This window comes from Ptiloglossa arizonensis, chromosome 2, assembly GCF_051014685.1.
Source record: "Ptiloglossa arizonensis isolate GNS036 chromosome 2, iyPtiAriz1_principal, whole genome shotgun sequence".
NCBI lineage: Eukaryota > Metazoa > Arthropoda > Insecta > Hymenoptera > Colletidae > Ptiloglossa > Ptiloglossa arizonensis.
In genome coordinates this window covers 16,509,126-16,533,295 of record NC_135049.1, presented here as the reverse complement: position 1 = coordinate 16,533,295, position 24,170 = coordinate 16,509,126, and the positions used below count along the sequence as shown (strand labels likewise).

Genomic DNA, 24,170 nt, shown 5'->3' with positions numbered 1-24,170 from the left:
TTTCCCGAAATAATTTCGCAACCCTAGGTTCAATACCTTTCGAAGCGTTCACTCACCGAGAAACTAACAAACGTTTATTTAACATTGCTCCGAAGCTCTCACGATTTTCGGACTGACGTTCGAATAGCGCCCACTTTATTTCGAAGTGGAACCGCGAATCGTTCCAAGTTAACCCAGTTTATCAAGAATTCCTCGTTGATTGAGCCAAACGACCATTGAATTTAGCATGCTCCACTTTATCCGGAACTTCCGTACACGAAAACAGTCCTCGTTCGATAGAGAAAAAGAGAAGGATTCTCTATAAACAAAAGAAAAAAACCTCCCTCGCCTGGAACTAGTTCAACTTTTCTCGAACAACCAGAAACTTTCATTTCGGGAAGGATATCGCGCAACCCACGCGCGCAATAAATGTCCGTGGCAAACAATTACAAAACGAAGAAGGACAGCTTCGAGTTTCCGTGCTTTTCATATTTTCTAATAAAAATTCCTGCTCCTCGATCGCAGTGAGACAAAGATCCGTCGGAGTGGCTCGTTTACGGGATTAAAGATTGCCGAGAAAGACAATCGAAACTAAGCGCGCTTTAAATTTTAACACCGATCAAAGGCCCTCGAAAATCCATTGAAATAGGTTTGAAAACGGTGAACAAGCCGCTTTGCTTTTTCCCCGACAAAATTCCAGGAAAATCAGAGTGATTTCCAAATACACGGCGCACGAGGATCTAAATTGAATCGGGTCGAGGGTCTTTCAATAAAAACTGATTGCAATAGTGTGGCTAGGGAAACCAATCGATACAAGTATACTAAATTCTGATCGAAAGGAACTCGTGATTAGAGCGCAATACTTTTCTCTGCGTACGACTTTCAGTGCGAAAATGAAGAACATAGCGACAACCGAATGAATAAAACAAGAAAACGCGACTACGATACTCTACCTGTTCGGAAAATCGAAATAAATTTTCTCCGGATAACGGAAACGAATTTTTTCCGAAAAACTAAAACGAAATCATCCCTACTACTAATTATGTTTATTTGGTCTGTGTTGTTCACTTGTGAAAATTACAATTTTTATATTTGTTATTGCATCGGAAGCCGGTTGCAATGCAGATCATTTTTCTATGTTACAGCTGTGCACCAAAGGTTCGAACAACTACCAATTTCAGAAATAGGTAATTTTATCGATTCAAGTGCCTACTTGTTCAATTGTTCGAAGACCGATGACGCGAATCTGATCTGCGTGAGAAGGTCTCGACTTTTCCGAAGTCTCGAAGAATTTTGAATTCTATTCGTAAAGTTCCCATAATAAGAACTTGGACTTCCTCCTGCACAATCGACTTAAGTGTTTCAGGGTGAAACCGATCACCAAGAAAGTCGTCTTAACAAGGCATTTAACCGCCCACGCTGCAGCACGATGCGACTATAAAAACCCTTACAGGGTTAAGGTAAGAACGATTACCATGTTCTGGGAAAGCTGGTCCAAGATTTTGTCGAATCGTTCGATTTTTCCACTGATGTGTTCGAAACGTGAATTCGAAGGTTCGAGGTACGTTGAAAACAGGAATTTGAAGGTTCCTAACGACAATTACTAAAAATATGATTGTCTCAAGAATTCTTAATCCCAAGAATAACGAGGAAATCACATCGACAAAAGTGTGCAATTTGACAATTATTGTTTATAGCCTTAACCTTGTAAGGAACGAGAGTAAAAACAATGAAAACAAGTAAAACGCAATTATGGAATAACTTAACGACGATCTGAAAGTCTTTCGTTAAAAATAGTCCAAACAAGGTGGTGTTTGAGCTCATTTTTATCGGAAAACTCCCACCAATCGTAAATGATAGATGAAAAGGAATCGATTTTTACAAAGAAAACTCGACCAGCTCCGAATAAACGAATAATACTGTATTTATCTGAGATGATCATTTCTCTGTGCATAATCTTCACCTATACGTACAGATAAAACTTTAAATAACACTTGGTATGGAAATTGGAATATATCCAATGCGTGCATCTGTACGTTGTAACACAAAACATTAGTACGACACTGAATTACAAGCCCTCGTGTACCAATATTGGTCGGTCTCAACAGGACAGTTCATGAGATGACATACTCAAACTACAATTCGCACGGCACAACTCTATCCAGCGAAATGAAGTTACCACTGTCGCTGTAATGATCCAACCTCATCGAGCTTGGGGAATACACTGTGCTCTATCACCTATTCTATCGACCCCTATAGGTACAATTGTATTTAACTGCTGTATCCACCGTTTCGATCCAAAGTCGAAAGTCATAAGAGCGAAACGAACAATAATAGGAAAGAAATAATCGTGAAACGTAACAACCCAAATAATTATAACGCAACTGTCCGATCTGAGACTTCCTTCTGGAGTCCGCGCAGAAATAATTTTATAACAGATCGGATTTGAATCGAAGGTCGCTATCACGCAGCTCGTAGTAGGAGGTTTAAACTATGGTAAGGCCATAATGACGTTATCAGCACCACTTCCAATCAAGCTACAGTAATTCCCGCTTCCAAATGGCAAAATCGAGGCCGGTAATTCACTTGAAAGCGAAGTGACCAGCGATTTTTATCTCGATGTGAAGCCAATGAAGATCGTTATCGGCTGCAACCGTCAATCTCGCGAGTCAGTTGATTATTCCCGCCACGTAAGTGTAAACACTCGAAAACGACGATTTCGTTACTATCAACTATTGTTACTTGAAAGCGGGAATTACTGTATCTTATAGTTCTTGGTATTGGTCGATTAAAATGCAAGCCAAATCTATTGTCTGGTCGAGGTCACTGAAAGAAAATCTTTTTTTTTCTGTTTGCTCGATCTCTTAAAATCCACATCTTTAGTATTACACTTGTCGCGTATTAACTCAAAATTCTACCTTCGTAACACTACGTAGAAGAATTTCAAACACAAAGATAGACTTGTTTCTGCGGAAAATTGTTTACGATACAATTTTATAAACATTCGTATGATAAAGTAATGAATAAAAAATGGGTTCTATTTTCCCACATTTTCATAAAATTTAACGAGCTCTTAAAAGGTAGGGACAAGTAGCACTAACCATCAGACACACTCTCTCTACCTGAAATATAGGGGATGTTCGTTGATACATCCATCGATATCTATAACCGTCATCGTACTTGAAATAAGCCCGTGTAAAAACTTTAAGAAACGCATTAATCGAAATTTAAATTCTTATATTTTTCAATCACACTTTCGCGAGAGTAATGCCAACAAATTGGCAACGTTTTCCGGATGGAAAAGTCCGCGAACATGACCTCGTTCGAAGGCGTACGTAATTGTGAAAGTTAAAAATCACTTTCATTGGACATAATTAAAAACAACTCGAACGAGATTGCGTTTGGACACTGTTTCGTTGCGAAAAACCTTGGAAATCTGTCGATAGATGCGCGACGGAATATCCAGAAATTTTCATCCTCATTAGTGGATGAAAATCGATCCGATGCGCGTCATTCATCGTTCTTGGTCGTCGAGAGAACACGGACAAAGGGATGCTCGGGACGCGTAAGAATGAGAAAGTAAATGTAAGGACGAAAGAAAAGGCAAATACGTTTTATCGGCAGTGAGTTCTCATAAGCGAGGTGGTCCGAAAGGAAGGTTTCAGCCAGCGGGAAAGTGACCCTGACCGGACAATAGAGTTGACTTTTACTTTATGTCTCGGGTACATTTCGGGACGCTGGTCACTCACAGTCACCGGTTCCCCAGATGGCCAACCTGTGATACATTCGTTTATATAGCGTTAAACCGTTCGAAACGATCAACAAAGAGAAAATACTGGTAGGAATTTATTTAAGTAAGTAGTGCCGGTGGTTGTAAAACAAGGGTGAATAAAGTTCTAGGATGTACGTGTATCGAACGAGGCAGTAGTAGGAACAAAACGTTAACAAAACACACAATTAATGACCACGCTAACCACTACGCTGACTACGCTAACTACGCTATTCTATTTTACGCGACACGACACGCTTCGACAATTTTCCAACAATGACTCCCAACGACTGCTCTCGACTGCGAATGATTATCGATGACCGCGCCAAACGCTCTTCTTTCGCACCTTGTATCCCCACACGCGTTCGTTCCCTTTCATTCTGATTCTTAATCTCTCTCACTGAGTACGTCCGGTCACGTACGCCGAAAATTTCCTATTACAGGGCTATCTCAATCGCTCTTCTTTCACACTTCACTCGGTCGACTATTTCAAACACTTGGGATTCTCTCCGGACCGCACGCAATCCCTTCGTTCTCACGCATTACGTGTCTATTCAAAACCACCGATTTTGAAATACGAATACGACAACAATATATAATATTTGATCTCAACGTCTCGAAATATCTTGACCAATGTCACGCGTGATCGCCATACTTTCAAACACTCTTACACAGTTAATAATATATCATTGTAGCCTGCTGACAATATCTACAATCAAGGTGTGCAACCAATCGTAACCATATATCTTCCTCTTTTTATACTAGAGACGTTATCAACAGGTTTCTTTACGCCCGTAAAGGTGCTTACCTTTAACAATCCGTTATAAAATCATTAGGTCGTTGGAGTACGCTAATTCTATTGTTTCCTCACCGTGTTGGATATATTAATCATGCTCGTAAAAGTCTAGCATAAATTCCTTAGAATTGCCAACTCTTATTTTCAACGTTTCTAGAATATCGAAATCGATTTCCTTTAACACCTGGTCTAGATTAGTGCGTAGCGGTTTTCCTTTCCAATTGCAAAACTTCAAAACTAATTTGCCTTATATAAGCGATACTCTACTAACAGATTGCGTAATATTGCTAATGATTCACCTAATTCTGTCGATTGCTTCCCTCAAACGTTCGTAAATTGTCTATTCAAAGACAATTACCACATCCTAGCGTATTCATATTTCTTACGATCGTTATACGTATCGCTTCAAATGTTGTGAAAAAGTTCACTACGTTTCGTAAACAATAATAACAAAAGAAACTACGATAGAAAGAACTGGAAATTCTGAAAGAACTCGATCGACAAATACTTCGATTTAACGCATTTCATAGACAATAAAACAAAAGAAACTTCGTATGAAAATAATTAAAGAATTTAAAATTCTTAAAGAACTCTAAAATTCTTAAAGATAGTTATATCTGCGTTGGATCTGCTTTACTTCCGGTTTGGTATCTCACCCGAGAGAGTCTCGAATTGCGAGCAAAGTTAACGCGCGAAGTCAACGTTCAAAAGAAAATTTATTTTCTCTTCCAGGTTTACCGAAACATCGACCATGCGCGAAGGACTGGTGATCCATGCTCGCGTAACCGAAAGGAAATAGAAATTTCCATAGTCCTGGGTTTGTTAGAAGATTTCCTAACCTCTGGAAATGTTCGCGCGGAGCCTACGCGAATGTTAACACACGGACGATTTTTTTCACCGATCACAATGAAAGGGGAGGCTCCGTTCGTTTCCGTTCGTCACCTCTTCTCCTCTGTTCGGTGTCCTCGCTTCAATTTTCCCAGACGCAGGGCAAGAAAACTAGCTTTCCAGCGTGCCGCTGGCGCATTGCCAAACGTAGGGGAACGATGTTCTTTGTTTGACAGGCTGTTTCATTTTCCGCTGACAGGTGGCTATTGAAAAATTCACGGCAACAGGCCGTGACACAGAAAGAACAAAGACCGGGGAGAGCAGAACCTTGAAGATAATGACATAACACGCCGCACTTCTGCATAATTGAAAATCGCGAAGGACTGAGAACTCTTAGAACGTCCATGATATTTAACCGTTTCGTTGCTACGAACATTCATGAACGTTCAGTTGATCGCCGCGTGCCGCGGTGAACGCCTATTCTCAGAATCGATTCTTTCCGCGGTTCTTCCGTCTATTTTAAAGGGGTTGGTCTAAGAATGTTTAAACTCGAGCTCTCTTTGCTCTTAGAAGCTCTTCGTTGCTCTCTTCTTCTGAGAAATTCATAATTGTATTCGGTTGAAATCAACAGAGTGTATTGTGCATTATTTGGTGAACCCTTTGTCAAAATTTTGGCCTTAAGATGATTAGCACTGGTTCGTAGATTTCTTCGATAAATGAATATGTTTTTATCAAAAAGGTATACCTTTTGGAGATACGTATAATTTGAAACGACAATTCTTTCTATTTTAAGGCTTAACCTAAGAATGTTTAAACTCGAGCTGTCTTTGCTCTTAGAAGCTCTTCGTTGCTCTCTTCTTCTGGGAAATTAATAATTGTATTCGTTTGAAATCGACAGAGTGTATTGTGCATTATTTGCTGAACCCTTTGTCAAAATTTTGGCCTTAAGATGATTAGCACTGGTTCGTAGATTTCTTCGATAAATGAATATGTTTTTATCAAAAAGGTATGTCTTCTGGAGATACGTATAAATAAATATGATAAGTTCGAAGACGACGTTCGGGGAAAACAATTCATGGAAAACAAAGAACGCCATTTTTAGCGTTCCAGAGTAGAAGACCCCTTGTAAACCTTGAGTACCTATGTGAAGTGTTTGCAGCAGCCCAGACCTCTCTTGGTGGAGATATTTTGTACTTGTGAGTTATTGAATGGTCCAAGGTTGGCAATACCTTCCAATCCCTTAATTAGTCGGTGGTATTTAACCGAACATTTATAATTCAATCGATTGCCTTAGTATTTTAATTAAAATTGTTACTCCGGAATGTTTTGAGATTCCCATTTCATCTATGGCGATAATAAACCGATATCTAGAAATAATAAGAATGATCGTTCAAATCCTCGTTTAGCGGTAACATTTAAAAACAAAATCCTATTAAAATAATCCATAAAAAATATAGCGTCACTTTAGTGTACTTGTGGTAGTTGCGGTATCCCGGTTCAACATTAATAAAATGCAATATAACATAGATGCTTAAGAGTTAAATGTAACCATACGTTTCTAATCGCTTGACTAGCATTATTTTTATTACAACTCCCTCGATCCTAATGTTTTGCTAACTGATCATCTAAGAAACTATCAGTTTCAGAATAAATGAAATATTACGCAATAATCGATACAAACATACTAAAATAACGTAAAAGAAATTCTATAAACTTACAATACATGAACGCGCATATGTTTCTTCTACCGTGTTTTGTAAGCTTACGAAACTCAATTATTCAAATTATTTTCACAAATTTCCACAACACGTATATACCAATCATTGTACAATATTATTTTATTTACTCACAAATACATCGAACGTATGTTCAATTTCCGTAGAATTAGCAAAGATGGGTCGCAAACGTTCGTAATTTCTTCGAGTAGCTTCGAATAGGCAACGAGGCACGAACCATGTTTATTCGAAATTATGTTAAATTTCGTTCTTCTTTTTCTTGCAAAAAGGAATAAAGTTACCGCATACCTGCATTCTCCCCACCCATCGAAATTGTCACCGCAGAGAAGCTTTGCAGCTCGCTCGTGCGAGACTCCAATTAATCGCAGGAGCGGAACCCTTAATCGACCCTACTTTGCATTATCCGCTTCTCTCGCGCGAAACGTTCACCGCCCTTCCTCCCTTCAACCCCTACGGGTGTTCATCGTGAAACCGCTGACTGAACCGAGCGAGGTTCGAATAAAATTTCCTTGGACGTGAGAAGCCTTGCCCGTTCGCACGAATTTGCAACCATATCGCATCGATCGATCGCCTAACCGTACAATGGTTCGGAACGTCGTTTCGTGAGTTCGAACAATTTTTTTTTTCCTATAAGAAGTTTCGATAGGATCGATCGGCATGTCTCCACTTCTCGATCAAATTTCTACAAACCTTTTGTGCACGAGTTTTAACAGTGAATCGATCATCACCGATGATAATTGAACTGTTATTCGACTTTTCATAGATTCACGAACAGATCGCTACGCATTTGTATCTTCTTCCGAATTGTTACCGTGCCAAATTTTAAAAGAACACAAATATCTTTGTAAACCCGCAAAAGAACCTAGGAGTCATTGTATTTCAAACAATAGAGAGTAAGCTACAAAATAAAACCAAAATGAAGACACTTGAGGATTGCAACGGTTGTTGACCTTAAAACGAAAAAGTACCTTCTGGAAACCTTGTCGATAGTATTAATAGTAAGACAATTTATTATAATAAAAGATAGAACCACCAGTCGAATATCGATAATTACAAACAATACTTGAAAAGTCGTCTTCTCGCGAGATATATTTCTCAAGATTCTGTTCAATCGTAGCCGATTTAAAAAAAAGGAAAACACTGTCGTCGATATCGTTATCGACGAATACCTCCACGCAGTATCGACATCGATACTTTCTTTTTTTCATTTTCCGTGGAGTCGCTTTCATTGATTTTGGATCGTGATATTGGACACACGGTGAACCGTCGAAATTGATTCCAAAATGGACGTCGGGGTGGTTGGTGCTAAATCGGGGAAATTAAAGCGACCGCGACGATCGTGAATCTCGAGCATCGAAACGCTTCCCGCGAGATCGAAGATCTCTTTAGGGACGAGATGGAAGGGCAAAGGCGCGGCAGAGCGATAAATTACAGGCAATCGTTGCAACGTTCTCGTCCTTGGGCCAGGATTATTACCTTCACGGGGGAAAGATCCCTCGTGATTTCCCTGTTGTGACGGAATTCGTATCGTGACGGACCGGGAGTCTCGATATCGAGCGATCTTCTTCCGAGATTCCAAGAGGACGAACATTTTTCCAGGGATCTCGAGCCATCCGAGAAACGATTACGATGAATTTACGATCGCGTCCGCGTCACTTGTCGCAAGAAAATTTACATCCGGAGACACTCGTAGGCGAAATTTCCCGCGAAATGGTACATTTCCGCGCGTTGAATCGTCGCCGGTGGAATATTTCTTCGAATGTAACGATCCCACGGATCTGAATACGAAAAACAAAGGTATTTTTGGAACTTTATGATCATTATGTTAAAATGTTTGAAATACTACATCGAAGACTTTCATCGTCGTCGATTTTTCACTATTTTATCGGCGTAGGTACATAATTCTTTCTACACGAAAACAGGTTTTAGTCGTTTATACATATTTCACCGAGTTGGATGCGTAAATTTTTACGTACAAAAATACTTGAGATATTGGTGGAAGCCGAAGCTCTTTGAAATTTTAAAAATAACCCTCCTTTGAACCCGAAAGCGGAAAAAGCAATTAAGTTTATTTACCAAGGTCTCGCAGCGGATGATTCGTTCAAAAGACGTCTCGGAGGATTCTCGTGAGAAACAATAAAGGTTTGCAAAACCGACGATCTAGATATTCGAAACGTGTACACCGTGACAATGAAATAATTGGAGTTGCAACTATTTTCAGATCGCTGCAACTTGGACCAAGTATTCGAATCGATATCAGAAATAACGATGGTTGTGAACACGGCGAAAAGAAACAACAAACAGAGCTCTGAATCTGGAAAAACAGACTAGGAAAACACCTAACGAACAACAACTTGAGATACACATACTTTTCAATAATTGTTTTTTTTTTTTGCAAATTTTTAGATGTAAAAAAGACCATCAACTTTTGCAAGAAACCTTTTTTTTTCAATATCTCTCGTCGTACCGGTGTTACAAATATTCCGCAAGGAAGAGAAATCTGCATTTTTTTCGAGGGGTTGTCTCACCCTCTCGAATGGTAATTTCGTGCATAAAATTCCGCAACGAGAAACAATTTCACTTTACGGAACGTCTCTACTTGCGTACAATCTTTCGACATTTTCTAAACGCCAATTGGACTACTTTTAATTACAATGCTGTCTCTCGGGTTGTCACTCGTGCACACTGTTTCTCACTTTCGTCTCATTGTACACAAATTCGAGCTATCGGAACTGCTAGCAACATTGGAATTCGAACTTTCTGCTTGTCAGGTGGTCGTAGCTCGATTACAAGTCTGAGACACAATACCACGATTACAAACAATCCGAACAAGATCACGTTTGGACTTACTGTCATGGAGAAATCCTCACCATCGGGTATACCACTCGCGAAAATCGATTGACAAGCGTAAAAATGATAATTTTTACAATACCGTTATACGTTCTCTTATTTTGTACAATTATTCACAATCGCTCCGCTCCGTCGCGCTTAAAATTTGAAAAATGTACCAAAAAGAAGCGATATTCTTCACTGGAAAATTGTTCGCTAAAATCGATCGGCGTCGAGATCGTGTAAAGCCGATCTTTAACGTCGAATCGTGTATTCGCCTCATTATCGACGCGACGCGGTGAAAATCAATTAACGTCGCAATTAGGGCAACGTACAGAACTACGCCTACGAATTTCGTAATTCAACGAAGAGATGTAAATTCGTTCTACGCGCGTGGAGATCGTTGATTAACCGAATGCTCGATAACACTGTCGTTCCTTTCAGATAATACTCCGTTACCCCTAATCGGATCGACAATCATCGTGGGGTGAAATCGAACACGCGCGGGCGGTGTTTGAATAAAACAAATCGACGATACTAATCGGAGCTTCGTTAAACGCGTGTCAGAATTTCTTTCTCTTCTTTTTTTTTTTTTTTTCTTTTTGTTCCGCGTATTCGCGACGCTTCTATTTTTGCCGATTGCGAATCACCGTGAAAGAAGACCGATGGTCCGAGCATTAATGAATGAACGAACGATGCGCGCGTGGGTGTTGCGTTGTTCATTAATAACGTCGCGCCAGGCCTACGGGATTTATCGTTCATCTTCGCTCGAAAGATTTGCATTGCGGGAAAAAGGACACGTGGACGACTGGTCGGCCGAGTCGATAAATATATCTGAAACAATCCGAACGTTTTCGAAACACGAGTTTCCCCACGCGGAGAAACTCGCGTAGGTGAGTATTGTTTCTTTTCCAAATATACGCGGATCTTATCGATATTATTTTTATTTAAAATTTACTCGCGAATTCTCTCCGTGCACCGACGCTATTTATTACTTTGCTCGATCGTCGATCACATTTCGTCGACACACGCGTATCCCTGCGTTCCAATTTACATCGCAATTTACATGTCTTCCAATTTTTCGCGCGAGGGAATACGACGAAGGATCCTACCGTGGACTCGAATCGACGAAGAAACGAGGTCACGTCCGATTTCAAGGACTCCATTAGCTCAGTCTGAAATACGATTCCTGGCGGTATCGAGGGCAATAAAATCGACTGTTCCGCAGATTATCGCAGAGGCGCGGCCAAAAGAAATTCAAGTGGATAGGGTGCACCCAACGAACCGTCGAATTTCACGGTTAAGACACTTGAAACTTCGATATAGAGACCACCGTGGCAGCATCGAACCGCGAACGATGAAAACGCGAATCGAACGGACTAACGACACCAACGAAAAATCAAATAGAAACGCAAACACGATACGATTCGCAATAGAGTCTCGATTGGCTGGATTCGTCTAAATAAAACTGGAACGTACGAATCGAGACGACCAACTTCCCGGAACGAAATTATTGGATCCCGTTTCTCCTGAAAATCAACCGAACGTTATCGAAGAATATCGAGAAATATTTCACCCGAAAAGAAACGAAATTTCTGTTTGCAAAGTGACCAGAGAATCGTGCGAATGAATATCTTTAATATAACAAAAAAGTATTTTATCGGGAAGAAAAGAAATTTATTTCTATTTAGAGAGTGACGAGAGAATCGTGCGAATGAATATTTTTAATGTAAAAAAATATTTTACCGGGAAGGAAAGAATTTTATTTCTATTTGGAGAGCGACAAGAGAATCGTGCGAAATTTTATGTAATAAAAATCGTTTGGAATGTTTGCAAATCGATAGAAAATTACGTAGCATTGGATCCGTGTCGGACGCTCGACGATTTGTCAAATGTTTAACGGCGGAGCTCGTTAGAAATAAATAATTGAGAAATTGTAAGATCGACGCCCTGCGAACAGGGTGACGAACGGAGGTTCCGTGGAACCTGAGGAAACGTAAAACGGACGATTTGGAATTAAGGAGATTTGTACAATTACTGGGACCAGAGTAGGGGACACGCTTCGACGATTGAAAGGAATCGGGGAGGTAAGATAAAAAGAACGAAAGGATGAAAATAGCGTGAGTCAGCGTGAAGCTTAAACGAAACCGATAAGAGTCGTCGTTGAAACGATTCTCTCGAAACGAATACATTAAAAAGATCTCGAGAACACTCGCGCATAAAACGGGACCGATTCTCGGGCTAGCTACCGACGGAAATGTAAAACAAAATGCACTTGGTCACGCTAAAAGACCAATTGAATTGCAAGACAAATTATACTCGATTCGATTAAAAACGATAAGTCGTTCGCGGAACGAGACTTCTTCGAGCACCCGAGAAAATATTCCTCGATGCAAGATACAGGGCGATTCGTAACGCAAAGATAGCTAAACGCTAAAGTAAATAAAAAAATTTTACAAAAGAGTGAAAAAAGCAACCGAAAATATTGTCATAATTACCGAATTACGGAAAAGCGAACGAACGAACCAAAAATGTTTAACCGATAAACTATAATTTCTTTATAATTATAAATGATTGTAAAAGGAAACGCTTCGATGTTTTGAATTAGTACAAAAAACTTGCCACGATCACGAATCGATCGTTACATTCGACTATCTGATGTCCTTTAACTCTTCGAGGCACGGTTGCTAAGAAATTGTACAAAATAACTAAAACTAAAAAAATAGATTAATCAGATATTCAATTACGAGATGGAATGTTAGTCTCGCCGCGCAACTTGTACGTGGAGTTAATTTAATTTTTCACGGTGAATTGAAAAACATCCTATCGTACGCACAAGTGTGCTAAAAAGGTGGGACATTTCTTAACTCACTGTGCCCTAAACTAACGGAAGAAAGTGTAGGTCGATGTGAAAACTTTCGAGAACACTAAGCGAGGTCGTTCAGTCGTATCGGTTTGGTGCACTGGCTCAAGATTTACCGTACTCTTTGCATTGCCGTGCATTTATGAGTTTAACACGAATTTATGTGGTACGCTTAATACAGATCATGTGGAGGAAGTAACGCGCGAAGAACGATGCGCGCGAAAGAAGACAATGTACACGATGATGCGACAAAAATGATACGAAGAATGGAGGAGAGGACTAGAATTGCTCGGAGCGATCTCTCTCTCTCTCTCTCTCTCTCTTTCTCGCTTTCTTTTTCTCTCTCTTGAGAAACGCATTCGATCACCGTTGCGAAAAATGACTGGATCTGTCTCGCGTAACGAAATAAAAACCGTTGAAACGGAAACGGAGAAAGGGGAATAAGGAGATAAAAAGTTTGCGCCCGAAGAATCGCGAGAAACGACACCGACCATAGTGATACGAATAGTCGTAACGCGAATAAGCAATGAGCGCGCGGAGTAACGTAACGCGACTTGACAAATCGAACAACTCGAAAAGAAATTGAGCAAAAATGAACCGGAGAACCTCGAGAGCCTGATTTATAGTTCGCGGTAACGATCAAGTGTCTGCGTCGTCCCGTTTTTTTAATATCGGGAAAACAAACAATGGGAACACGTTTGAATAATTCATACGAACTTGACGCGGAATCGTCGACCTAAATTAACCCTTCGAACGGGTCTCGAGATATACGAAAAAGGTACGATTCGAACGAGAAGACTTGGATGACTTCTGGTTACCGGTCCGAACTTTCGCGAGGAATTATTCGAGGAACCGACACGATTCTTCGAGGAAGGAAACGCAACGTTTGAAACGGTCCGTGACGAAAACAGGAAGAAATCAATGAAATATTACACTCTTCTGTTCGGTTCCGTTGGGTATAGTTAGTTAAAAAAACATAGATTTTCCTTCTAGTTAACACGATCGAATTTTACGTTTCTCCGAAACACAGTACTGTTACTTTCGTTTGCGAGCACTTAATTGTTACCGTTTGTTGTTCCATCGAAGCAAATCGAAATAAAAGGGTCGCGAAAGTTTTAACGGAAACGAAGATCGAAAAGATTATTTACCGCGAAGTTGTTTAACGGACTCGTGGTGAAACGAAGCTTTCTATCAGTTCCGGTATATTTGAATAAATTTTCACACTTTTTCACGGCGAATTGAACAGCAATCGAACGGTTATTTAATTTCGAGGCTATCCGAAAAAACTTTCGTTCGATCGCCATGATTGTTTCCATAGCCGACTGGCTCTGTGTCATCATGATCGCGGGTAGCTTCTTCCCCGATGCTATCTCCCCTTTTTTTATTATGCGCAACGAAGGGTAAACTGACAAGAAAATCATCCCCGGAAATCCGTCGCTGGATGAAACGAGAAAACTTCCGGCGACGAGACGATGGACTTTATCAACGATAAACATCGGATCGACAAGGATTTACAATTCCGTGAACGATGAAATCGAAGCACCGTCTCGAAAGAAGATGAAAGAGAATTTCAACGCGGAGAAATACGATCGATCGTCCGCAATTACGCGAATAATAATATTATCGAGACAGCGGTAAAGGAATATCGTGCAAGCGATAGATAAGACGTTTGAGAATTCGACTAATTCCACCGGCGCACCGTGTTCCTGTAACGTGTGAAACATTCTTACCTGCGATATATCGTTTTCTCGAATCGAGATCGAATTTGTTCGACGCGAGCAACCCTGAACCAAACTCGAGCAAAACATATGGTACTTTTCAAGATGAATCGTTTACGGGTTTCAAACATAGAACTGTTTAATCCCTGACCCGGAAACATCAACGGTAGCCATCGACACCTTAAATTATCTTTTCCAGAAACTGCTCGAGCCCCATCGCGAAACATTCGATTCCTGTTTACTCGATGCAAGTCGACGGTTGCCTGAACGAGCACGGATCACTCTACTCGGATTAAAAGGAACAATTCCGCAAAATATTATCGATACTGTTACTACATCCGGGAAAGAATCTATGCAAAACAGTACGATGGTTAACATTTGATTCCATTTTACTCCGAACGATTCGACGTCTGAACGGATATGGTTCGTTCTACTTGGATCAGAGAAGAACCGTTCACAAAGTACTATCACGTTCGAAAACAAATCGCAAAACCATACAGTGGGAAAGAAAATTCTACAGACACTATCACGCCTGGGAATGAATCGCGACGTAAGTACAAAACTCGTAAATATTCGATTTCTGTTTGCCTCGGGCGACTCGACACTTGTCTGAACACGCACGACTCACTCTACTGAAATTATAAAAAGAACAATTCGACGAAATACTATTAATACCGTCATATACGGGAAGTAATTTCAAAACTGTGCAGCACGACACACGTTAACGTTCGTTTCCATTTTGCTCCTAGCGATTCGACGTTCGTCTGAACGGACACGGTTCATTCTACTTGGATTAGACAGAAAGAATCGTTCACAAAATACTATCAATACTACCGTATCTGGAAACAAGTTCCAAAACCGTGCAACATAGAACGAAATCCTACCGATACACCTGAGAACGAATCGCAACGTGAGCACATAACTCGTAAATATTCGATTCCAATTTGCCCGGAGCGATGCGACGCTGGTCTGAACGGGCACGGCTCGCTCTACTGGAATTGCAAAAAGAATAATTCCCGAAATACCGCCACGTTCGCGAAAGGGTCGCGAAACCGTACAGCACGGAGCTCGTTAGCGCACGGAACAGCGCCCTGGAGAAATATAAAACGAATCGGTCGAGAGAAAAAAAAAGAAAGAAAAAAAAAAATCTTGAAATATTCCCGCGAGTTTAAAATTGCGATATCTCGAGCTTTCGAATTCGGTGTCCTGGAGTCAGATCCTCGATTCTCTCGTCACGGTGTCCCCTCCAACCCCTCCATCCCCCTCCCCAAGGCGAGCCTAAGGCTCTCTTTGGGGCCCAGAGAGGTCGCGTGGCTCTCTGAACGGTAATCCTAATCGCGCGCGTGTTTTCGATACAGACCATCAGTGTCCTCCGCGTGACAGACAGCAGCTGTTGTGCATTTTCCTCAGCTCCGGCACGCGTTAAGTGTCCAAGTGTCTCTTTGTCCAAGGAAGTGTTCGCGGTCGTCGCGCAATCGAGAAAACGGGAAACGATGGTCCCTCGCGCGCGAGAGAATCGGTGCTGGTGACCTTTTTTTGGGAGTTTTCTTCGAGCCGCGTCCGTTCTAGCGATAAACGGGGGTAGAAGTCGCGTGTTCGTTGATGAGAGGTAACTCGTGCGGCGCGCGTTGGTACGATGCGCGCGTCGCGATGCTCGGCCACCGACTGTCGGCTGCGTCGCGACGGGACGTCGTCGCGACGCCCGAACACGACCGAGGACGTCCGAGGTCGCCGAAACGACGCCCGGTGTCGACGACGAGGAGCACGTAAACGCGGCGCAACCGACAACACTCGCGGCTCCCCGCAGCCGAACACTGGATTTCACGGAATCGAGCTGACCGGGACTAATTTAAAGGGATTGTTCCTGGTATCGACTACCTCGTGAACACGCTCTTACGTATGGATGGCAGGTAGAAAAACCGATTACCAAAGAAGTTACCAACTTGCGACTATCCTCTTTCTTGAGCTTGGATTAAAGACGAAAAATCGGTTACGAATGAAATTATAAGATTGCAACTATCTTCTTCGTTCCTACGTTTGAATGGAAAACAATTGGTTGTGAAAGAAATTATTAATTTGCAACTATCTTCTTCGTTCCTACATTTGGATGGAAAATAAAAAATCGGTTACGAAAGAAATTACAAATTTGCAACTACCTTCTTCGTTCCTACATTTGGATGGAAAATAAAAAATCGGTTACGAAAGAAATTACCAACTTGCAACTATCTTCTTTCTTAGGTTTGGATGGAAAATAAAAAATCGGTTACGAAAGAAATTACCAACTTGCAACTATCTTCTTTCCTAGGTTTGGATTGAAAACAAAAATCGGTTACGAAAGAAATTACCAACTTGCAACTATTCTCTTCGTCCATCGTTTGGATGGGAGGAAGATAAATCGGTTACAAATGGAATTACTTGCAACAATTGTCTTCACCCGTCGTTTAAATGGGAGAAAGATAAATCGGTCACGAATAAAAATTGTGAACTGGCAGCTGCGTTGGACTGGAAATTTTACGAAACCTTCGTGAAGCCTAATCCTTTAAGCAGAAGGTTTTTTTACTACGAGAAACTGGCATCTCGAAAAACTCCTCTAAATTGTACGATTAATCTAAAACGTAACATTTTTGTTTCGTTATTTCGCGTTCGTATGTTGACGTTTCACAAAAGTATATATAAAAAGTATACGTAAATATCTACAAGAGTATACATTTAGATCCCGATACGAATCGTACGCTACAAAGTTTCATGAAATAGAAAAAGTACACTAAATGAAACGACCACCGAGATATTCCTCTCAACTCCGAAGGATTAATCGTCCTTCGTGAAACAAGCAATCGAATAGAAATTATTCGATACCGATTATACTCGTATTACTTGCATTCATGGAAGAACGGAAAGTCGATTGCGAAAGGAACTGCGATTTCACTCGAATCGAAAGTTTTAACGATCCTCCGTGAAACGAGCGATCAAATTAGAATTATTCGATATCGATTCTATTCGTGTTACACGATGTATTCATCGAAGAACGAGAGATCAGTCCTGGAAAGAATTGCAAGTCGTCTTCGGTTAAACGTTTCAAAAAATCCTAACTAAGGATGTCTGTCCGTTCCAGACATCCTAAAACTAAGCAAACGTTACGTAACACAGTTCGTATTGGTTTTACCCTATTAACAGAAGCACCGAAGTTCGATCCTGTAATTGCGAGTCATATTAGACTAAACATTTCGACCGACATTCGTAAAGCCTGACACTGACTCGAAATTAATTGACACTGTCCACGTTCCCCTTACTTGTGCTACACATGGGAAAACGAAAGATCAATCCTGAAAGGAATTGCGTGTCGTATTGGGTTGGACGTTTTAGCCAGCTCTCGTGAGACGCGACACACCGAGCAGATATTGCTGAACACTGTTCGCATACCCCTTACTCGTGATACCGCATTAATTATGCACTTATCGTTCCACCTGACCCGAGATTAATCGTTCTTTCTCCCATTCTTATTTTACCAATTGCACTCAGGAATTTATGACCGTTGTCGATACCGTGCATCATCGAACAACGCAAACCGATGCGATACTACGTATTCCCTACGATCACGGTTTCGCGTAACTGGCTTTCCGCTCCATCGTATCCTGTAACACGGTTTCCTACAACGCGTTCAGAAAAATTGCGAATGTCCTCGTATTACGCGTGGGTGGATATGTACCGAATGCAGCAACACGCGAGAATTCCAAGTTGTGGGAACACTTTGATCCGAGCGTACCGCCTATCGGATTGGCACGAACATGGAACAGGGGTGAGACAACCTGGGAACGAGGTAGATGAAATTTGAAGACAAGAATGAGATACGGTGTGGATTAACTTTGTAACAACCGGAGAAGGAATACTTGGTATGCGTTTCACGACGTGGATTTACCGTGTAGCATCGATCAAATTGGGTGAAATTTTGCGACAACATTTTCCACTCACCGTGTAGATAATCTTCCCCCGGTTTCTCTCATTGTTGACACTGCCACTGTTCTCGTCCATCGGACATCGTGTTCACCTACGCTGTTTTCTTCGTTCGACTTGAACACCACACATCGCCAAACACAGTGTTTACACACGACTACGTATTCTCTGTCCGTCCCGTTCTCCTCTGTCCAGCAACTCATATATCCCAATCCTTTGTGATCTGCCTAATCGATTACCGTGATGTGTTTCAAGCTTATCTCTCTCTCTCTCTCTCTGGACGTTACGTTTACCAGGTCCAACGTGTTCGAAACTCTCATCTTCGTGTTTCGCGCTGTTCCAATAAATATCACGATTTCCTTCGTTTGTAAAATTGTCTCGGTTAAACACGAAGCGGAGATGAATTTTCGAATCCGCTGTCCAGTGTAAAAAAAACCTTTGCAACGTTATCCGTGCCAATATCGTCAACTCGTATCCCGTTCCCAATTACATCTATCCCAATCCACTAGATATCCAAGTTTCAAGCCCCCTTTTCCTATACGTCCGACCACTACTCCTGTACAACTCCTCTCCCTTCGATCTACGTGCTTCCTAAACTTATATTACCACCACACCGACACACTTCGTTCAAATGTGCAACCAGCAGATCCTTTAACCATCGAGATCTTTTCCAACGTGTCCATCGAGTCTCGGTGATGGTATACCGATCGATATCTCCTTTTTACCATCGTTGTTCGACGAAATTTGAAGACGATAGTAAAACGAGTTGTTCGACGATAGTAAAACGATACACCCGAGATCGAATCTAAAAAATGTCATTCAAATCGATCGAACACCTTTCTAAACTCGAACGAACCGCGACTAACGATCAACGAGCTATTGCTTCAAAATGGTGCCGTTTCCAATTGCAACGATGACCGCGGTTGTCGCGCGATGGAGTTGATTCGACACCGATGACGAGTCGCATTCGTCAACGTAGCGACGCCGTTAAGAAAAACTTTCTTCCACCTTTAATGAAGGTTTGCGATTTATTAAACGAACCGATCCATCCCGTAAGGCCATCTCCGTACCTCTAAAGACGTATGCTTCATTTTTACTAATTGCCAGGGATCTAAGTGCCGGATAAGAAGAAAGACGAACGTTTACGAGTATCCGCAAAGCTCGGTGGTGCTTTCACGTGTAAATGTAAAAGGAGTTCGTGGCTACGGGTGTCACGCGGAGACCTCGAAAAATAAACTAACCGTAATCAAGATCGGCCGAACTTTCGAAGGAGAAAAGCGCTACGACGGGTAGACAAATTGATAGATTACGAGACTGTGGCGGTGACGGTGCGCGGCGAACATCAAGATACTGTCAGAAATATCTCGTGACCGCTAATGAACTTTAACCAACAACGAACAAGCTGTTCGACGCCGTGCCGCGAACCTCGCGTTGCACTCACTTCGATTTAGATGTTGATCGAACAATAGCTCGGACTATCTCCTGGTTACGTCGCAAGGATGGATTTATTCGTTTGGTCGTCCCGTTGCTCCGATATCGGCGATTACGTTGAATCGATCCGAGAGGAAAAAAGAAGAAAAGAACTAGACTATCGGAATCGACGATTTCGTAACAGAGATCGGATAATTAATAGTACAATAGCGTATCCGATCAGGCTATCCGTCCTGACTACGGAAATAGGTTACCACTCGAGCGAAACGGACGTATTTGACTTGATCTTGCAAATGTATCTATCGGGTTACGCCAACAGGAGTTACAGTTACTCGGGCAACGCTATGTACAAATCGTGATTGTAATTAAACGCAGAACGACGATCAAAACGTCCAAGTTGTTGAAACTTCCTACGAATCCAGGAGTTTGTTCTGTGAATTTACATCGACCCTCGATTGGATAAACTCGATTGCTTAGTCGCGGTATCGTTCGATTGAAAACGCGAAAAAGAAACGAATTTCATCGATGATTTCCTTTGTTCGAAAGTTCGTTATGGCTGATTTTTCAAAAGTGCGGAGGTTTTCGTAATGGGTGAAAACTATTGCATGATCGTGCTGTTGATGTATCGGTGCGAAGTTTGAAACTAATCCAAAACGACAATTTAAGTATTTTGTAAATTTTATTGCGATATGGCTGATCCTGAGAAAAGGATCCTGAAAGAATAACTCACGAATTTTTCGTTAGTTTGAAAAATTTAATTCTAAAGTCATGGTGGTCATCGATGATCAAACTTACAACGTTTCTTGAAAGTGTTTGCGAGGAATGAATTCTGATGCTCGCAAACTTTTAAATAACGTTACTGTCGTTAGCGATACTATGAAATGACAGATACACCGGGGAACTATTGAATATTTTTACTTTTCACGCTACAGTTTGTACAAATTTACGTTATATTAAGAACGAGGACGTTCTTAAATATAGACTATTAAACTATCGTGGCAGTCAACGCACTAAGCTTGATTACAGTGCAACGAAAATTGATCGTAACATTCATACTACATTTGGAGCAGATACTATAACCGAAAGAACGATTCACCAATTTTTCGTTAATTTGAAAAATTTCATTCTGAAGTTATCGATTGGAAGAATGAACCACATGAACGACCAGAAGTCATCGACTAGTTAAAAATGTTGGTTGAATCTAACACACGTCAGAATGTACATGACATTACGCAAAAAGTAGACGTTCGTCGCGCAAGTGTTTCTCGACGTTTACAAAGTGTAGGAAAAAACGAAAAAGATAAATGGATTCCACACGATTTGCCGGATTCCCAGAAACAACGACGTATCGAAGCATACATTTCTCGCTTCACGCGAAATCAAACAGATCCGTTGTTACAAAAAATTGTAACCTTCAACGAGAAACGAATGTTACACGATAACCGTCGATGTACAGCTCAATGGTTCAATGTTGTCGAAAATCCGAAACAAATATCAAAACCCAGCCTATGATTATTTTATAACAGCAGGCATTATTCTTTCCTAATATCGTGTCGTTCGTAAAGTCATTTCGTATTCCAAAATGGAGAATATACACTCTAAAAAAATTGTGTTCCATTTTCATCGAGTTCACAAAAAAACGAAATGACTTTCCGAACAACCCAATAGTACAGATATTCTATAGAAAAGCAATAAATGTAGACAAAATTACGTGAAAAACAACCTGCTTTGATAAACAGACACGGTGTTCTGCCGCTCCGCGATAACGCCGGACCTCGTATATCACGAACAACGCTTCGAAAATTGCACGAGTTGCAGCACGTGAGATTTTTCCTCGATATCCTCGAACATTTAGATCACTTTTTAACTGGAGGAAGAATTTCAGTGCGAAAGTGCACTGAAAATTGCATTTAAAATGCTTCGTCTCGTCCAAAGACACAGATCCTTTAAGAAATGCAACGAATGCACTTGCACGTACACGAAAGTGTAGAAAATCCGATGGATCATAATCTGACGAACAAGTATTGTTTTCGATACGTACGGTTACCAATTGCTGATTCGGCCACTTAATTTACCGGAAACACTTCGCCCGATACAAATTTTTCCATTTGTTCGCTATCGTGTTCCAGGCTGTTACTTGGACGAAACGTTGCCGAAACACGAGACGAAGATCGATCTTCGGGAAAATATGATTCCTGGCAAGATTACATCTCTCCCTTCGACATGTATACGCGTTCTCCTGGGATACTTTAAAAGAAAAGGTCCCTCTGACCATTACTCTGGCACTTTTCCCAGCTCCTCTGGAAGCGCGATAATGAGAGCATTGGCGGCCAGTGAATCAATCGCAATTTTCACCGATTTGGAGAAACTGAATGCACACACCTGGACACTCGATCAGCCGCATTGCGACGAATCGTTGAATCGTCGAAATGTCCAAGAATCTATGGTGACAAAACTTGGTATCGATCTTGAATTAAATCCCAACGAAGAACGCGTGCAATGAATCTGATCTTGAAAACGATAACGAATCGAGGGAAATCGAACTCTCGTCGTTCCGTGTTCGATGCTGCGATTGTATCCAGTTACCATAGCTTTCGGAGTTGAATTGTACGATCAATCGGTGCTAATTAAGACACACGTGGTAGAGACGATTATACCTGGGCAAAATCGATCGAATTAACGGAAACATTAGGCGTATTACGTTGACAGGGGAGGCTTATTGAAATTATTAACGATTCGTCAGAAACTACAAACGAGCCAATTGTCGCGACTATGCTGGAAATCGTTTCGCTTTTCATAGACGAAACTAACCGATAACGTTGACTCTCGAGTAGCTGACACGAGACAGTTATCACCAGTTGGACGGTTAAATAAATTATCGTAGCCAGTTTGCATCGAGTGTTCTTAGACACGAACAATTCAAGTTGCGGTAAAATGCAACGAGGCAATTTTCAGATTAAATTCAAGGTTGCGTAACACGAAGAAAGCGAGAGAAATTTCTTAATAAAACGTAAATATGATTGATTAATAAGGGGAGTATCGACAGGACACTGATGATGGTAGATACAAATTTCATTACAACAATTATATATTTAAACGTTTCGGCCCAACTTTGGATCTTCTTTAACGAACTGATAGAAACAATAAACAGTTCGGTAAAATTTTACCAAGTTAGGATTGAAACATTTAAATACACAATTGCTGAAACCATGCTTGTGTCGACCATAGTCATTACATTATTGATATTCAGTATGATGCAGCAAGTTATTCAATACGATGCGATCAATCTTTACAAAAATACTTAAGATATTTAATGTTCAAAGGTCCCATAATCGCGTAATAGGCATTTTCTGTCAATCGATTGTTTATGTTTTCCATTTGAAATATTTCGCGAAGTGTTTCTTCTCGGACAATAATATATACGATATCGTTAATATATTATCAAAAACATTAATCTACAAGTACTAAAAACATAAGTAAAACATAAGTAAAGTACCAAAAACGTTAATCTATTTTAATGTAAAAAAAAGTATGACTAATGCTTTAAATCTTTTCGTAAACATCTGTAATAAGGACCTATCGTGAGGATTCGTTGTTATTCGCGATACACTGTGAAAAATAATTAAATGATCGTCTACTTTCGCAATACGATCGCTTGGTAAGGTGGCTTTGATTAAAATTGAACGAATCAATTATTGACAAACAAGACAGACAGCAAGTAAAAATATCCCCAATGTTTGAATTGTGAATATCAGAAACGTAATCCCCTAATTTTACCCTGTGATAAATTATCGAAGTTGTTTTTCCATGCCAACTTACCTGTATTTTTACTTGACAAATAGTTTTTTCTTCCTTCTCTGTCCCTCGTAACACTGCTCCTTTTCTTCCTACAATGTCCCTTCATTTTTGCAACTTTACTGGCCGATGGAAAAATGATTTGTACCATTATAATCTCGTGAGTTTCTACTTTCAATTGCAATAAAAAGTGTCCAGACTCCTAGAACCGTTTTAGTGTTATTCGAGTTTGAATCGAACGGTGATAATTGGGCCAGCCAAACCTTGAGAGAAGTTTGATGGTCTGTAAAAGAAAGCGCCAAATGGCGACATACGTGCTGTTAGACCGTGTATTGGAATCTAGTTGATAAAATATAAACTTTTTGTAAAAAATAGAGATAAATAACCCGTTTAGACGTACACATCGGATTTACGACATATATGTAAGGGTCAAATAAAAATTAAACATAAAATCGTGTATAAAATACTTTACCTA

At 40.7% G+C, this 24,170-nt stretch overlaps 1 protein-coding gene across 3 annotated transcripts in view; it reads right to left on the bottom strand.

The window, feature by feature from the left end:
• Wake (ankyrin repeat and fibronectin type III domain containing protein wide awake) overlaps positions 1–16,167 on the bottom strand; it is a 211,141-nt gene extending 194,974 nt beyond the window's left edge. For all 3 annotated transcript variants that reach the window (XM_076327809.1, XM_076327811.1, XM_076327810.1), the window contains exon 1: positions 15,879–16,167. In XM_076327809.1, the coding sequence (XP_076183924.1) occupies positions 15,879–15,881 (3 nt within the window). In that variant the 5' untranslated portion in view covers positions 15,882–16,167. The remainder of the gene's footprint in view (positions 1–15,878) is intronic.
• Positions 16,168–24,170: the final 8,003 nt, after the last annotated feature.